General features: G+C 40.8%; 1 protein-coding gene across 1 annotated transcript in view; it reads left to right on the top strand.

Moving 5' to 3' along the window:
* The window catches only part of ghrhrb (growth hormone releasing hormone receptor b), a 34,648-nt gene that overhangs the window by 5,710 nt on the left and 10,073 nt on the right, over window positions 1-18,865 (top strand). Inside the window, exons 2-4 of the mRNA XM_051377230.1 lie at window positions 2,771-2,879; window positions 13,268-13,375; window positions 18,625-18,725. Coding sequence (XP_051233190.1) covers window positions 2,771-2,879; window positions 13,268-13,375; window positions 18,625-18,725 — 318 coding nt within the window. The remainder of the gene's footprint in view (window positions 1-2,770; window positions 2,880-13,267; window positions 13,376-18,624; window positions 18,726-18,865) is intronic.

Raw genomic sequence — 18,865 nt, forward strand, 5'->3', positions numbered from 1 at the left:
TGTAGGGTAAGATGTCCTGCAACAGGCCAGGAGGTGTTCCTATCCAATGGTAGTGTGCGTCTCCTCTCGTGTTAATCCCGGACACTGCAGCGATGTGAGAGGATGAGGTCAGATGTCAAGCTCACCTGCAGAGTCTCCATCTGTCCAACAGGCAGGTGTTCTACCTGCGATGGTTCACACATTTCAAACCAAATACATTCACAGAAATCAATTACACACCATCGGAGCAATTATAGGGAATATTTCTCACTCGACAGCAAAACAGATGAATAGACTTTATGACAGGATTGCACAGAATTAATGTAACTGCAGGGTGGAGATTCTGCTGGAATATAATATCTTACTGAATGTAGACATTGTAAGATTATTATAGGCCTACTGTATATGGGTCTGCTGGTTTCTGTCCTCCTCCTCTGCACATTCTTCAGAAGACGTGAAAGGAAGTGCAAGGAAGAGGAGACTTGACAGTAGATGTCAGGAATTTAAGAGGAAGTCGTTGAACTCCCACGTGTCAGCTGTCGGCTGCTGATTACCGTGCAGAGGTTCATCACTGGAGGGGAACCGCCTACGCCTTCTTGGTTTTCAAATGGGGTGAGAGGTAGAGCCCTGCATGGGCCAAAAACTGCATCCCCAGCCCGACAAAGTCTGCAGTTTTTCAGCCCGAGATCGACTCCGAAAGCAGTACGACTTTAAGCTCTCCCTGATGTATGCTCTCTCTCAGAAACACACACAGGCCCCAAACTATCAGTGATTTGTGATCATACCCACAAATATTATTACCAGCTGTCCATTACAGAGAAGCATTGGCATGTCATTAGCAATATGGACAAGCTACGTTATGCAGTAGCAAATAAGCAAACAAAGATTTAGTGCCCACCTTTCTTTGACCCTTGTGTTGCCCATAAAATGTTTTTTAAAAATGCTGCAAAAGTTCCCCTCTTGCAAGCCCCTATAGTTGATAAAACACTATAAAATGCTGTCTAGGGCAGTGGTTCTCAAACCAGGGGTGAACAGAAAAAAACAAAGATCAGAAAAAGCAAGTTTTCTTAGTCCCACCAAGTTCCCCCGAAAGCATATAGTTCACACACTGGTGCTAACCCTAACACTGAATAAACTGTTTCTCCATAAATGCATCACAACTTTCTGCAGAAAACCATACAAAATCAATGTAATGCAGAGCTATGACAGTAGCAGGACAGTGATATGTATAAAATAAGGATTAGATTAAACTCACATGATTGTTAGGCAGAACAAAATGTTAAAAGCATAAAGATGGAGAGATCAATATGTCAGTAATCAACACTTAGACACTGCTGACTTAAAAATAATATTGATTATAAAGGGTTGTTTTAAATTTCACAAGGTCACCGCAGACATTAAATGCACTTTCTGCATTTACTTGGCTTCATATTTGTGCCAGTGAACACACCCTGGTAGCCTTGGTCCACAGCACAGGGTTCCTCCATCCGTCTGCTTTTTGTAAGAATCAATGTTTAAGGAATCAGTTTAATGCTGAAATATGCATCTTTCAGTGTTCTGCATTATGTTTGAATCCCTGTTCTTCCTTCGGTTGTTCCTAAACACAGTGTGAAGGCTTATAAACCATTTATTTACTTTGGTCCTTCTTTGCTGAATCAGACAGATTTTGTTAAAGTAGCTGAATATGTAAATCAGCCACACTTGCAAAAGTTGGATTATGTGGCAGCTACCACAGTGTATTAGATTTTCTTTTGCATTAATGTGTTGATTTTAATGTGTTGAAGCTGCTGTGGGACAGCTGTGTTTTAAGCAAACTTGGCTTGGTAATGTGATGACTAGCAGTGCACAGAGTTCAAGTGAGGTGAATGTGTTGATCATTAAACTCTTCAAGATGATAAAAAATTGAACTGTATTTAAATATTTTAACTGAATGTATTCTTTTTTAAGACTGGTAAGAGATTCAAAATTCATGACCGGCGTATTTCACTGACGTATTTAATGTCGTAGAAGAAAACGTGAAAATCTCTTAAGCTTGTGTTAACCAAAAAGCCCACTGACTTTAATGCGAAGGCACCAGACATAAATCCTAACTCATTTCCGAAATTGATTAAAATCACTATATTTGTTAGTCAGTGATCTTTTCAGCGTTGATTCATCAATGTTACAGTTAGAAGAAAACTGCAGTAAACAGTAAATAAATAAACAGTAGTCAATTTGCAGCAGCAGAAAAATCTGCAGTGGTGAGAACAGCCAAGTGGATTGTCCCATAAATGCTGACCATCTATCTGTAATGAACCTGAGAAGATTCACGAAGGAGGAATAAAACCGGGGTTAAATGTGTCAATACAAGGCCTATCAGTAAATTATATGACAATTTGTGAGTAAGTGTTGTCCTGTACTGTCTGTCTGGAAAATGTCCTGGAAAGGTCAAGAAAATGATTTCTTTAAAAGATATGGGACTCATAAGGTCAAACCTTTTTGTAGGTCAGTCTTTATATAAAAATCTTGTGACACAAGATAAATAATGAAATAATTACCGTCATTGTCAATTTAAAACATTCATACCATCCTAATAAATAGTGTACTGTAGGTAACATTGTTGTATACAGTCTGTGTTAAATTAATATTGTAGTATAATTTGTTCCATTGTTTGGCTCAGACGTTATTCCTGTGATTAATTCAGCCATTCCTGGTGTCACTGTCAGCGTAAACACTGTTACCCGCTAAACCTTGTATCATCACTGCCGAGTGCTATAACGTGCAACTCAACTCTACTGTTCTCTGTTCGTAGACAGAGGCCATCCACCCGGACTGCGCCCTGGTGGTTCAGCACATGAAGGCTCAGGAAGAATGCAACCGGATCCTCAAACAGGAGGAGAAGAACCACTCCACCAGGACAGGTCTGTGTGTTTTAATCTCCCATCTGGGGACAAACATCGGGTCCCCACAAGGTTGACAACTGACTTTAGTCTTAGGACTTGGTTTAAGAGTTAAGATTAAGCTTAGCCTAAGGTTGAGGTAGGGTTGGGTTAGATATATAGTTATGCCAACGTTTAGGGAAACCCTTTAGAGAATCTTTGCTCTATATCCTTAAGTGAGTTTTATTTTATATTTTAATGTAAATTGACTGACTGAGATTACTAATTAAACTGTAAAGTTAGTATATTTTGTAATTAATTACATTTTTGTAGACTCTAAGCATTCAACCCGGTCTCTCGCTAAAGTGTGCAATAGATTCACCGATCCACTAGAGGATACTATGTCAGTGTGACGTTTTACTAGATGTGAAGTACACACGCGTATGAAGGTGCAGTACCAGCAGTAGTATAAAGAGCGACAAAGACCACGACTGGAGGAGGAGGAGGTGGCTTGTCAGGTATGATGTTTTCATAAACCTAACCAAGTAGTTCTTGGTGCCTAAACCAAAACTGCAACCTCAGCGAGCTTTATTTTGAAAGTGTAACTTGCATATTTATTATTTCTAACTTGACTCGCAGAATGAGCATGTGTTGAAGACGTGACATCGCCACACCTCGGCGAGACGTGACTTTGGAACAGTATACCGCCATGTGTGCTGCAAGTATGACGGGACATTATACTTGTTTCTGACTGACTCTATGTCATAACACAAACCAGCCAACAAGAAAGGAGAGTTAGAAATATAAAAGGCGGGGTTTGAACCAGAGGTGGAAATGAGCACAATCCACCACAGTCTAATTCAACTTGTTCTTTTGTTGTGTAATTGCTTGGTGTAAATGGTTTGGTTTGTGGTGTGTTTTTACAGAAATATAACTCAACATATGACTAAATTGGTTTTAGATTCACTGACTCACACACACTGATTCACAAATACATTGAGTCTAGTGATTTTCTGCATCAGTACAACCAAATTGTTTTTTTTCCTTCTGTTATGTGAAGGAATGAGAAGAGAATGTTGCGTTCAACGTCAGAAACACACAGAACACTGCCGAACAGAAAGCACCAAAACAAATCACACATGAGGAAATGATTGAAAATTGAAAACTGATTTATAAATAGGGTTTTTATAAAGTAGCTATAGAGACACACAAAATAGACATAAAAACAAACACTGTTCGTTTTGTGTTTTTTATGTGAATATTGACATAGGACAAACATCAGTAATAATGACTTAAATAAAGGCTTCATTCTGCAGGACTTCTCCTTTTCTCTTCATCCTGTCTCCTGTCTGCTCTCCTCCTCTTTCCCCGTGACCAAAACAGACTAAAACCACGTCCCTAGACCTTTTAAATCACAGCCGGAAAAGGTTTTCTTCACCCCTGAAAAAAACACACAGAACACATTTAAATTAGAAACTGCTCTCTCTGTGGAGGCACTTTTCATTCAGAAGCACTCTTGAGTGGGCTTGAGTCATGTCATGTTGTAAAATTACAGACATTCAGGACGGAATTTGGCATGTTCTAAGGTTTGAGCTTGAATGGAGAGTGCAGCACTGTGCAGTTTAGCCGCAGTCAGGAGATGCTGTTGAAATCTGTTTTCTTAAAAACGATGCTCTTATTGACCGTGTACATTTATATATGTTTCACTCAGAATAGTTATGGGCTGAAGGGTCGCTTTTCCTTTCCCTTCCTCCTCTTCAGCTTCTTCAGAGGGTGTTAAAGGTAGCAAAAGGCGTTGACGCTTTCACAGGCCTTGAAGACACAGCCAGTGAACTCCCACATTTCATCTGTCCACGGGATTGATTTCTGTATGGAGGTTCTTCATTAAAGGAGAACCGCCGGGTAATCCATTAAAGCTTCTCGGACAATCATAACATCCAATAAAAGAGAAACAACTCTCAAAAATCATATTCTTTTGTGGTGAAATCCTGTCCAGTTTATTTTTTCTCCTTTACTTGGGAAGGTGATATGTTACAAAAGTTTGAGAACTCCTGGATTAAAGCACACGGCTCCAAACCACACCTGAACGTAAAGCTCACAGCAGCCCGCTGTGTGTGCCTTCCTGCAGTCGATGATTGCGGCTGTTTAATCAAAAGTACAGCAAGCACATTTGCTTCCTGTTATCAAATTACTGTTCCTCCTTTGGCAGCACAGCCAAAACAATCAAGGGAACTAATCAGGTGAGGAGATATCTGGATTAAAGGAACAGATTGGTCAACCTGGCCTGGCCCTGCATTCATCTCCACAGCTCAGGTAGAAGTGGAGCCAACTGAATCAGAGGCAATTCATCCATTATCCTCCCTTCAGTGCCTTGGAAGAAAAAACTCAGCCACTGGAACAGCTTGTCCTTCAGGAGGACCGCGCTTCATTTTCCATCTGAGATGCTGTCTGAAAGCATGTTGATTACACCCAAAATATGAATCCTCTTTGTTTTGAAGTGTTTGGAGTTATGCGACGGGGTCATTCCAGGCGGATAAGCTCTCCAGTCTGAAAGTGTGGATGAAAGCTACGCACTCGGTGAGACAGTCGTCTGCTCGCCTGCGGGACCGCCTGTGCATGACACAGCTGGTGTCGTTCAGAATTAATTGCATCATTTGTCACCCTTTCCTGTGATCATCCAAAGCAAAGACGTGACAATTAGCATTTGAGGCGGCAGGTACGAGGACTGCACACTGACTGAAGTAGACTGAGGCGCCGTCATCTTTTACAAAACTGGACTGTCAAGAAGGAGAAACAGTCCCAGCTGGTTCTGTCTGGTCTGCCCAGTGGCTTAACCAGCCCACCAAACACACAAAGTAAAGCACAAAGTACAAAGCGCTTTATAGGTGAGTGACAAACTAGTACAGGCTGGAACATGCTTCTCTTTCTGCATGAAGGTGTACATTGCTTTAAGTACAGTGTTAAAGGTTCGATATATAACTTTCAGTTAAAACGATAATGGCTGTTAAGTGAACTGCAGTCAGCATCCTGTTGCCCGCGCTCTATACAAAGTCCGAAGGCGCGAGCGAGCACAATCCTGGGCATCGGCCAACAGTGACATTTGCAACAAATGCAAAACCCGTTCACAAATAGGCAATAAAAAATGATTAATAAATTAGATAAAACATAGTTAGTAACATTCTTCAGACTCAACATTTGGCACCTTTAACATTTCAAACTCACCTTCTGACGGGAAGCTGGACTAACTAACTAAACTAACTTGTTTGGATTGTAGAAATGTGTGGCCGTCAAAAGCTCCTTAAAGTTATCCAAAACACCCCTCTCTCCATAATCCATGCTCCAGACTAAAACACTGAAAGATAAACAGTCAAACAATGGAGAACTAATGCACACCAAAAACACCAACACAGAAATAGAGCATGGAGTTCCAAATGGAGATGCGGTAGGTATTTAAGTCCACATGAAACAGAAAGCAGAGTCTGATTTGATTCTGCATATTTAATCATAGTTAAGTTGAATAATAATTTGTTTTACAGGATGAAAAATATGATTGGATTCTGACATAAAAAAACACAAAAAAATATATTTTTTTGTAGTTTTGTACATACATTCTTAAGTTCAATACGGACTGGGGATGTAATCTTAAAGGGTTGCATTTTTCATTTAATTGGATTAATAATGAATAAAAGTAAAATGAGTAAAATCCAAAGACAATAAAACAATTAAAGAGAAAATCAATAAAAGGTAAAAAATCAATGGGCATTACACATTCAGAGCAAAATTAAATTGATTGAATGATGTGAAGCTTCCTATAATGAGCTTAACACTCGTGAATATTCAGGCATGTTTTAAGTGTTAAGGTCATGTGGCTCAGATCCTCAGTATGTCGCTAATGAAGTAGCACAGATAAGAGAAGGATCAATTAGAGGTGGAACAAAAGTGCATCTTTAAGTATTGTAAATGTACATTTTGTACATTGTTTTGGAGATTTAATGTTTACTCAACTACATTTACACACATTTTATTCCTCTATTTATCTGCTCATGTAGTTCCTTAGATGTAACATTGGAGAACAGCTTGTTAACATCACTGTTGTTGGATAAAAATAGATCTATGTTTGGACTTGCCTTAGCATGAAAAGCACAGGTGTAGTTAACAACATGAATTATGGCTCTGTTCTCTTTACATGCCAGTAAGCCAGCATGTACAATACCTTGGCCCTGCAGTAGCACACCTGAATGGGACCACCATGAGAAAGGCCTGAACCCTAATGCATTTCAGACGTTATCGGATGGTTTCAGAGAATTTACTCAACTTATGTGACGGCTGTGACTCAGAAGTAGAGCAGGTCGTCTACTAATCAGAAGGTCGGCGGTTTGAACCCTGGCTCCTCTCACTGCACGTCAAAGTGAGCAAGACACTGAACCCCAACTTTCTTGAATTGGTGATTGTGGCGTATAGTTTACACACTTTGAGTGGTTGAAAGACTAGAAAGGCACTACAGAAGTACAGTCTATGGCTATTTTTTGAAGGTGACCTAACTGATGATGTCATTTTCAGGCTTTTTCTGGTGGAAAATGTAGTTAATTGAAAGTAAAATGTCAAATATGTCATTGTCTTCCTAAACAGGGTAGGAGCAGAGTTTTAATGGTGGCTTGTATTTCATTAACATAGCTAGCCAACACAGCCCTCCCATGTCCCAGCCCCTCCAGGATTTTGCAGACTTTTTTGGATGATTTGTTGCGGCCAAAAATGATTTCATGACAGCTTTCTAAAAAATTGTGATGTGTGTTGCAATGTTTTTAGGCGAAAATTTGGAGTTGCAGTTTTTTTGTATAACTGATTAAAAAGTGTGAGAATAAAATCACACCGTTTGGAGGGTGAATTTCAGACGTCTGCATGGTCTGCATCTTCCCAACTAGAATCAAGGAAGTGAGTTTGGTGACGCATCAATGTTTTGCGGAGGATACAACAATGATTGGTCAAATTTGCGCAAAAGTTGAGGAGAATTCACAGGAGTCGGTTAAATTTATGTTCAGTTGCAACATTGCAGCTTCTTTAGTTTGCTAAAACTGCTCGATAGACTCATCTCTCTTAGAAAAGGGCAGGTGTCTTGGAGAAAAAACAAAAAACTAATGTTCCCAAATTCCTTGAATCACGTAGTTTGTGCTCTTGTATTAATGCATACTTATGCACAGGAAGTAAGAGCATTCATGTGTGTCAGGCAGCAGGCTCGCAGCTGTGTTTTTGCTATGTAGTGTGTAATTGTGGCACAGTTTTAAAGAAGGGTCGCTCATTTGTAAAGATGTGTGAAGACTCGCATTTAAAGTCCCGGTTGTTGGCAATAATAAACTGTATGTGATTGATAGTTTCAATAGTTTCAATATGTGGGAACTGTTGGGTCTTTGTAAATTATTTTATAAGGAGTACAGTCGAGACCTGCTCTATATGAAAAGTGTCCTGAGGTAACTGCTGTGATAATTTGGTGCTAAATAAAAAAAATGTAATTGAATATGTTCACTGTATTGAACAAAGGCCAAATAATTAACTTTAAATATTCTAATTCTAAACTATGTTAATACAATACAAACAGGCCACTAGAGATGTAAATAGGCTCAATTTACTTTGAAAAATCCCCAGACTGTAGTCGCTTTGTGTCTGCATCTCTTTTTAGTTGTTTTGTGTCTCTTTCAGTGATGTTCTGCAGGTATAGCAGAACTCTCTGGTGCTGCTGTTGGTTGAAAAAGTTCAGCACTTAATTCACACTGGAGACTGTATTTTGCCATGTGGTCATTTTGTGTCTTTTTGTGGGTGTTTGATTCACATTCCAACAAGAAATAATAACAGTCACTATATACACAGGCTCCAGACATGCCTCTGACCCCGTCCCTGTTAGTGCACATGATTATACAATTGAATGCATCAATAAGTAAATCATGCACACAAATTAAATTCCCATTACATCATTCAGACTCTTCAAGAATGAAATTATAGACATGTTGAATTTGTATTTATCTTAAACTACCTGGATCAGATGCTTCTCCAACGGGGGAAAAGCAACACAAAACTATTTTAATCCCATGACAACCTTTTAGATGTGGATGTTGATGTACTGGTCTTTTTGCCATACAGAACTAAATAATAAAATCTCATCACACAACTTCCTGATAGCTGAGCACATTTTGCTGCCAGCACCTGTTTACCTCAATGTATGAAAGGTTGTTAGTTTCAGTTTGAGGTCAAACAGGTGCGTTTAGGAGTGCAATTCACCTGCGAATCCTTCCAAACTAATTCATCCTGATTCATCGAGAGTGGAAGAACCCATCAGGTGTGACTGAATAAGGGACGAACAGATGGATGTGATGAAGAGAGGAGGCAAAGGGCGACACGGCTCATCAATGAGTGATTGGGAAATTACGAGGCTTCGTAATGGCAACGTTACAAAAGACTGCACAAGATAATGGATAAATATAGAATATACAGATAATGTGGGTATATTTGGCTGTAAAGAGGACAGAATACAACACCAAAACAGGTACAAACACTCTCACTTTCACTTTGTGCCCTTTTCTCTTTCTTGATTTATCAACAACTCCACTGGAGGGAGAGAGGGCAGATGTCTCGTCCACTTTAGGTTAATTACCTTCACACCTCCAGTCCAACAGGAAACACCGTCAGAGGAGAAACATGGGAAGTCAGTGACAGAGAGGAGATGAGGAAGTAATGCAGGAGTGAGCAGAAAGGGACGGGGTTAACAGGCTTGCCCATTTTTAAAGATACTTGTAATTAGACTCACAGTGAGCAACAGCCTACCTTGTGAATTTAGGTGCATGCGTGTGCGTGTGTGTGTGTGTGTGTGTGTGTTTCCACATGGTTTTCACCCTCCACTGCTGGCATTTCCACAGATCATTAAACACTGTGGCTGTGCTGCTGTCTTTGTGGTCACCCGCAGTTGTCATTTTCATAACTAATTACACAGACCAAATACCAGAGGTGGAAAGTAACAAAGTGCATTTTATTGCAGAAATGACTGACGTCTATTACCCCCACATTTGACTGACAAATGACCTGGCAACAGACAAACAAACAAACAAATCAACTACTGTGTGTAGATTCTGAACCCATTTGCGACTTTAGTATGATGAGGAACAATGCTGTAACATTTATTATTAAAGTTGTTGTTCTCCAGCTCTCCGGAGATGTCTGTCCACTCATCAAACATGATTTAAATTACAGTCTGTGACAGATTACCCAAAATGCAAGTGGTGAAGTAGACCCCTCAGAGGAGAACATTCATTTTTACTTCATTCTATCTCTCGGCTGCAAACTGTTCACCAGAATGTGGAGATTTTATTCAGCTGTTTTACTTTATTGCATTAAGATGTAAAATACCAGTGTGTAGGATTTAGTGGCACCTAATGGTGTAGTTGCAGATCACAACTCCCTCGCTTCCCTATCTACAGCCAGTGTTAGAAACATGCCGGTTCAATATGGTGCACTCCAGGGAAGGCGACCCGCAACATCTGTGGATAAAAACAGCTAATTCTTAGGTAACGAAAACACAACAATTCTTATATTCGGGTGATTATGCACAAATGAAATCATATATGGATATTGTGTTCCACAAGCCTCCTAAAATGTTACACTTTGGACCTTTAACATTCAGTTCTGCTTGCATTATCAGTGTCAGGTGGTGGTGGAAAATGTACAGTACAGTTTGGGTTTGCGGAGCAGGAGGGAGATTAGATGAGAGATCCAGGGAGCAGAGATGTCTGCTCAGTCTAAACAGAACATAAAACAAACTTTATGTTTCCATAATCTGTCAGTTAAACTACACAAGCATCGTGGTGAAGTTCTGGTCTAGCTCTTTGTCCGTTTGAATATCTCCCCTCTGTCCCTCCCTCCTCCTTGTCCTCTCTGTTCCTCCGTCCACCTCTGCTTCTCCCTTATCACATAACATTGTTTGTTAAAGGGCGGATATTGTAGTATACATCCCAGTGGAACCTTTTCTCCTGTAATATTTATAACGATATTACAGCAGCAGCAATGTGCATGACAGACAGAAGACAAATGCTTTATTGAACCATGAAAACTCTGGAAAGTGAGATGAGAGTTGTAGCCAGAGGAGGAATAAAATGCTGAGATATGGCCATAGAGGTGAAGAATACATAGGTTTATAATGGTGTTCAATCTAATTCTCCTCCTCGCATCTTGTCTGCCCCTCGGAAATGACAACACTTGGCCTCATAACTTGTTTCTGATGTTTATTGTCGATCACATAAAAGTTAGAGGGGTAAATCCCTGTATAACTCTATACTGCCACGGCTCACACAGGACAAAGTCTGTAGACATACCACTCAGGTTTGACTTGGTTTATCTGCCTCAGAAAGATAATCCAGCAAGTCAAATCTGTTGGCAGCTGACTCTTAAATGCCCATCACAGCCACAAGAGTCCTCTCTGTCAAGGATGTGTTTGTCCTACTGAAAATATAGGGCCAGCCCAAGACGATTTGGGACCTCAGCAGCATTTTTCTTTTTCTTTATGTGTTTATTAAACAAGGACCTTGCACAAAAGATTTATTTATCTATACTTAGATAAAGTATAGATCCTTTAGCTAAACCTAAACTAACCTTAAGTCTATGTTTCCATTTATAGGGTGTTACTAAAATAGCAGTGCTCTGCTCACATGGTGTGAATGCAGAATTATACTGGAGCAGAATCACAATGTGTATCAACAAAATCAACAGAGGAACCCAAACAGTTAATTTTTGCAGTTTAATTTGGGGATGCGCTGTTTGTTTTGCAGCCACATACCTTTTGGCCAGTTCTGTTGTAATGTGCAATGAGATGTTCATACTGTGAGCATAATGATGCTGCTGTAGAACATTACATAACAGTCTGTCATACAGACCACCGATCCTTACAGGATAACTGAGACCTTAAAGGCTTTGTGCTCAGGATACTTACCGTTAAGGAGACAAAAAGATCCAAATCATTAATACCTAATGAGAAGCACCAGTCCATTCATCCACTGTATCATCCTGCCAGGGGCCACGAGCTGTGCTTTATTTAGCTCCTAATGAAGGATCTTCCTGTTGACACCTTTCTCACAGTGTGAGTCGAGGAAAAGCCTTTTCATACATGCACAGAGTGGCTCTTCATTACCTGGAGAGCCATTAGGAGCATTTACAATAACAGCCTCATAACGAGCCATTTTTCAATCGATGCAGCAGATGAAAATGTCATCAGCAGGAGCGGGGTTAGTGTATAAGCGATGATCAAGATGTGAGGCAAAAATGTTCTAAAAAGAAAAGTTCAAAGTCACATTTATCTAGCGAGATGTTTGCCTCATCACAACTTTGGCAGGAGAACCTTCAGCAGTGGCCAAAAGCTGTGTTTTATTATGAATGAGTGGTGGTTTTAATTGACACAGGGCCGAGCAGCTTTGATGTACGAGGCGTTGCGGTGGCAGAGAGAGACGGGCTCCTCATTACCGCTCTCTCTCTTCTCCCCCCCCCCACCTCGCCACATCCCCCCTCGTTCAGAGCGACGGAGGCTGCGGGGAGAGCTCGTCAGCCATGTGAGGGGAGCAGCAGAGAGGAGAAGCGTGGGCAGAGAGCAGGGCTGAAGACGTCACCAAATCAAACGCCCCAGTCATCTTTCCAGGCCGGGGGAAATCCCTCCGAAAAATAACACCAGACGACTGATATCTATACAGATGAAACGGATCTTCATTAGATTTGGGAATCAGCACTCATACATTAGGAAGTAACGTAGCATTCAGAGGTGTTCAAGGTCAATAAGCCGCTCATTGACAGAATTTTAAGAAAGATTCAGAAAGATTTAATGGTATACAAGTTTACGGATCTGTATATCATATTATATCATATAGAAATAAAAATACAATCTGTCAAAGATCCAGATCGTGTTCAGAAATTTGGGTTTTAGGACTCAATAGTAGAAAGAATTGGCTTGATAAGGTGGAGATTTTTGCGGTTGCAACACAAACTTTTATACAGTGATGTAACTGACACCTGACTGACACAATTGATCCTGAAGTCCCGCCCCTTTTTGTTCTGTGCTCCAATAACTGTTGAAGAACCTCAGTCACCGTTCTCCTTTCCTGTACTTAGATGTGCTACGTGCTAGGCTAATCTATGTTGAAATAACAACCACATTTTGAAGATGGTTTAAAGATATAAAATCTAGATCTAATAACTAGCTAGCTAATCACTATCCCTCTTCCCAAAACAAGTAACGTCCATCAATCTACCATCTTGCAATCATTTTAACAGTGAGTGATTTGCCCTTATGTTCTGCAGAGACAGAAAGTGTTGTATTTAATACTGTACATTGTCAGGCTGTCGCTGCCCGTACTGTGAGCTGAAGAGATAAACGTGTGATGAATGTTGTCTTCTTCCTGCCTCAGGCTGTCCGACGGCGTGGGATGACATTCGTTGCTGGTATCGTGCTGAGGTGGGACAGGTGGTCAACGTCTCGTGTGCCAATGTGTCCCAGCTGTTTGCTAATAACCAAGGTAAATCACCTCAACTCACCGTTCTCCAGTCTTCGTGTACCAGATATATTTTTTTCTTAAAGGTTGGTTGGTGTTATCCCAAAGTTTGCGCTGTGAATCACTGAATAAGTTGGTAAATGTATTAGTTTTGCTATCTTATATTGCGTTATTTATGTACTTTTTTGTACTTCTTTACTTCTTTACTTATATTTTGCAAGGTTATTTTTTCCTTTGAGGAATTTACATTGAAATTATTTTTTGCTGTCCACATTTGCACTTTTTGATTTTATTTTTGGGACAGGAGAAATGCTTACATCAGCCCTTTTGGAGGCAATGGAAATAAACTGGGATCAATCCCGCCAACGGTTATAACCGATGCTCTTTAAATCCTCCTGCTTGTGCCTGTGCAGTAATTCTCCTTCAGTGGTGTCAGTCAGTACTCCGTCTGAAGGCCAGGTTGACTTTTGCTTGGAGAACAGGCTTTGTGAAGAGGAAAGAGTGTGATTTCTCACAGTATAATGAACTTTTGCTTAGTTCATCCATCTTTCAGTTTAAAGCTCAGCACAGTGACCAGGTTATATTTAGAAATCTCTTAGGGCCAGTGTTGTGCTTTCACTGAGTGGTCTATAGGAGACTGGACGTTTTTCTTCATGGATCACACGGACTCGTCTCCTGTGTCTGAACTTGGCTGCTGAGAGCGCTGCTCTCCTGACTGTTTACATGACCCCCACCTTCTCCAGAGCCTTGTCTCATCCAGCTGGCTGGTCTAAAGAAAACAAAACATGCATAGAATCTCTCATGCATCATCAAATGTCTGACAGACGGATACAGATGCAACTGAGATGCTAATAAAATCTATTTATGGACATTTGGGCAGACGGACGATGACAGAAAAATCTGTTTGTGTTTGTCACAAACAGACTGAAGAGGAGTGGAAGAAGAGGCTATAAAAACGTAAAGAGTCTCATTCGTAGAACAAAAAAATGTAATCTATATGATTGTACAGACAAAAACTCCATTTAGGGGAAGATATAAAACATTTAATTTAAACACTCATTGAGTGATGGGGTCAGTATGGGATCAAGGAGGGATAAAAAATACTTTAGGAAACTGAGTGAGGCTTTGTGGTCTGGTAATCTTAGAAGCTCGCATCTGAGAAGGAATGAGTCTGTATACATTTAATCCTAAAGAGTTTAGCAAGTTCTAGGTAGGTGGGTTGGTAGGTAGGTCCACCACTTTGATCCACACTGAAATATCTCACCAACTATTGGATGATTAAATCTACCTCAATCAGTCTGCACATGGTATTTTATTTTGAAAATTGTCTGGATTCCCTGTGGCATTTCTGTGAATGAAAAACCGTTTGATGGTGTGTAAAACTGACTTCTGACAATCACTAAATACTTGCTGACTCACAATGTCTCCTAGAAATGATGTTTTTATATACAACTAATTTGAAACAGCAAATTCATTTTGAAGGATACTTAACGCAGACTGGATTACAAAAGATGTTACGCTTTGCACACCATCCATCCACCCCAACCACCTCCATGTGACTCTGATGTGGTTCATAAAGCGCTTTATTCAACATCATTCCCTCTGAACCCAATCTAGGAAGTGATTATGTTTGGTAGCACATAGTGATATATATAAAATAATTTAGTTCGATATAAACCTAATTTCTTGGACACCGGGGGGTTAAATATTGAAGCCAGTACCGGTCAGGCTCCGGCATCTATAGACTGCACTCTTACCCTGTGTTGCAACACTGCGGGTGATGTCCAGACTCCTCCAGTGTGTCAGTCAGTGTTGCTGAATTGCTTTTCACAGTAGACTCGGCAGCAGCAGGGAGCATGTACAGTATGTGGGATGCTCAGTGCAGAAATGATGCACTTGACTGATTTCCAACAGCAGTGAGAATAAAAGCACAAAGCCGAGGAAAAAAACACACACCGTGAAAGTTAAGCGTATACTTTGTGTCGAGGGATCAGGAGGCGGAGGTTGCTGCTGATGACCTCATAACTTAGTGTTAGTGGGTTCCTGGACCCCGCTGGATTTCCTCCTCCACAGACACCGAGCGCTGTAGCTGTAGCGGATAGATCCAGCCTGTCCAACGGGAGACTGCATGCAGAGAAAATAATGAATTGGAAAATCAAGGAGTTCACTGTAAGAGCCAGGAGCATGAGGAAGGAATTGGCACTGCTTGTTAAGCATGGCTGTGTGAGCACCGGTGCCCTCCCCGGGGCCTCGGCCTTCAACCTCCAGTCACATCCAACCATTCAGCCACCGACGCTGCAGGCCTGCGGGCTCTGCTCAGCACGTTACACTGAGGCTAATGCAGCTGGATATCGGCAAAACCACCCACGACTCAAAACCCACACGCTCTCCTCGGCTGTGCTGAGGAGCCGGACAGGCATATTCACACCATGAAATCTGTTATTTCACTGCAAACTTTTTATCCTCCCTCTTGTAAACACAGATTCACGCAGAAAAGCTAATGACCTTGTGTGCGTCATGAACGTCGTAGAGCTCGGCGAGTGAGCCGTCATTCTAACTTCAGGCCATGGTGGGAGAACACGGCTGCAAATTTGCCTCGTTTAAATTCATCATTTACAGCCTTCACCTGACAGGACTGTTAGTGTTACCTTTTAGGACAGTTAAAAAGTAATCTCATACTTAAAGTTTGCTTTTGGATTTACAGGCAGATATAACCTGTAAATGACTCATTGATTCAGCATTGAGTTAAGTTGTGTGAAGGAACATTCATCCAAATTTAGCCCTACACAATTTAAGTATTACTGCACTTAAAGTGCATTGCAACCAGTCAGCCTCCCAACATGTTTGAGAAAAGGTTGCTCTGTACTGTGGCTGTTCCCAGCTCAGAGGTAGCAGCACTAAGGAAGAGCTGCAAACGCTTTGGCAAAGAGCATCTGGGAGATAACAGCTCGTACGCCTGTGGAGCGAAGCCGATCATATACAGTATTATCACGGGAAAATAGTGGATTCGAAGAAAGTAGTAAAGCCTACCTCTTGCTTGGTTGGATTCGCTGTTTGGGCCAATTGTGACACTGATGAGCACTGGGACTCCGCGCCCTGTGTTGTAGTGTAGTCAGTAAAAAATAGTGTAACTTATCCGCATGTCTAAAAACCACCAGAAAAGAGAAGTGCACACCAGGCTCGCCATACCGTAGGAAAGCAATGGTTTTGCAGGTGACAGGTCTCTAGCATCTATGTGTCTCTGTGTGAACTACTAGCTAACTAACCAGATTTTGACAAAGAAAAGTGTATTTTGGGGGCTTGAGTGTGAGTATGTGGCTCCATAGGAACTTTATAGAGCCTGGTGGACTGTTCAATTCAATAAACCAACAATTCTCAAGCATTCAGCGACAGGAACTTGCTGCACAAACACCAAAACAGCAGTTTTATTATTACTTTATTTTTCATACAATAACGTGAAGCTTTTTTTAAACACTGCTTGCCACAGGAGGACTTTCTTTACTCTAAGCTACAGTGTTGCAGCAGATATACCAACAACAACAACAGGGAGAAAATCTTTAGACTGGGTCAGGTTGGAGTTTCTCCGGCTGAAAGTCACTTTATTTTAGATATCTTTTATCTTGTGTTTTTGCTGTCTTGTAAAGCACTGTTGAGTAGATTGACATCATCTATATTAATCACGCACACATATGTATATATACTTATGTATATATTCACACAGTCAAAGTGGTGATACATTTTGGGACTGTGCACAAATCTTCACACGAGTGGAGGAAGACATTTATGTTGCGCTGAGTCTCACTGTTATGCAAATTCTAAAAGTATCATATTAGCTTAATTTGCCCAACCAGAAGAACTAAAACTAAAAAAGTAATCTCTCGAAAAGACTGTTGCTAAATCCTAACCAGCTCCTCGCGTCTGTCTGGTGAATGGAGACTGTGGTAGTAGTAGTAGGCTTGTTGATTTGTAGTGTGCATGTGTGCATCCCCAGCCACTCATCCTAATTAAAAGCAGTGGCGTTGTTTCACTTCTGAGAACATCTGTGCTCGCGGTTATAAACGCGTCTGCAGAGACAGAGGAGGTGGGGAAGTGAGTGTCTTTATTCTTATTATTCATCAGTGTCCCAGTAAAACTAATAGACTTCACAGGAAAGCTGCATAATCATGCTAGGGCCTGATGAATCAACAAATGGCAACAAATTGAACATTAATCAGCCATCACACTGTATTTGCATGTTGTATGTGATGCTGTAGAACAAACACTGAGTCTGTACTGTTGTTGACACTGAATGTGTGCAGGTAGGTTTCACTTCATGGTTTAATCTCAAAGGGTTAGTTCACCCAAACTGCAGTAATATATACAGTACTATCCTTCACACAGTGTTGCTTTACAGTTAATACATGACCAAAGGTATGTGAACATCTCATTCCAAAACTATATTCATTAATCTGCTGCTAACAGCCTCCACTCTTTTAATTTCAGTCTCTCCAGCAGATGTTGAACCTGGCTGCAGGGATTTGCCAAGCATTTGGCTTCCACTTGATTATTGAATTGATTTCAAGGATTTCCTCATTACATTTGAAGCACTCCGATGTGTGGCTGAGGCATATGAGCCAGATTTTGTGCCCATACTGTTGACTTCAATCACCTCTGGAACAGCTCTTCTGTTGAAATCTGTCGTCTTGCAACCTCAGTCACTTCTTTTTAATCACCAAACACTTTTCTTAACTTGCCTCTATTAACTGTTTCCTGTCACTTTTGAGTTGTCCGTTGTATCTTTTATGTGATTTTAATATTGATAAAGGGCCTTCCCCAAACTCTTAACAGAAAGTTGAAAGCATTAAAATATCACTGTTTGCTGTAGAGTTCAAATTTCTGTTCATTGGGACTAAGGGGGGGATAGTAACCAGGAAAGAAGGACAGGGGCGTCCACATACTTTTGCCCATGTAGTAAAATCTTTGTTTGTGGTGCTGATAGTTTTCCAAATGTATTTTTGTTCCATTTTTAAATTGACATCCACTTAAATTTCCTGTCTTTCTTGGCATGAATCTCAGATACGAATACCTCAGAAAAAGAAATAACGTGAAACTACAAATTATTTAATAAATCTCTGACTATTCCCACAAATCCAAATACCTGTTTTAGTCGTGTGTCAGTTATTTAACTCTTCCACTTCCTTCATTGGGTCTGTAGATTTCTCAGCTTCCCCTGGTGCCTTCCTCTTGGCGTCTCTTTCACCGTTGCCACTGAGAGCTTTATGTGTGTTTTTCAGGTTACATCTACAGGAACTGCACCGAGGACGGATGGTCCGAGCTCTACCCTTCCTACGAGGAGGCCTGCGTGTTCACAGAGTACGAAGTGTCAGAACCAGAGGTTAATGCTTTTCCTTGGTAGTCTTCTTGTTCGGCCTCAGTTATTCTGCAAGGAAGCTGCACCACCTCTGAGGAGGGGTGGATCTAGAGAAATGTCCGTGGGGTGGCAGAAAAATAAGCTTATTTAAAGGCAAACAATCA

This window comes from Dicentrarchus labrax, unplaced genomic scaffold (genome assembly GCF_905237075.1).
Source record: "Dicentrarchus labrax unplaced genomic scaffold, dlabrax2021, whole genome shotgun sequence".
NCBI classification, from domain to species: Eukaryota; Metazoa; Chordata; class Actinopteri; family Moronidae; genus Dicentrarchus; species Dicentrarchus labrax.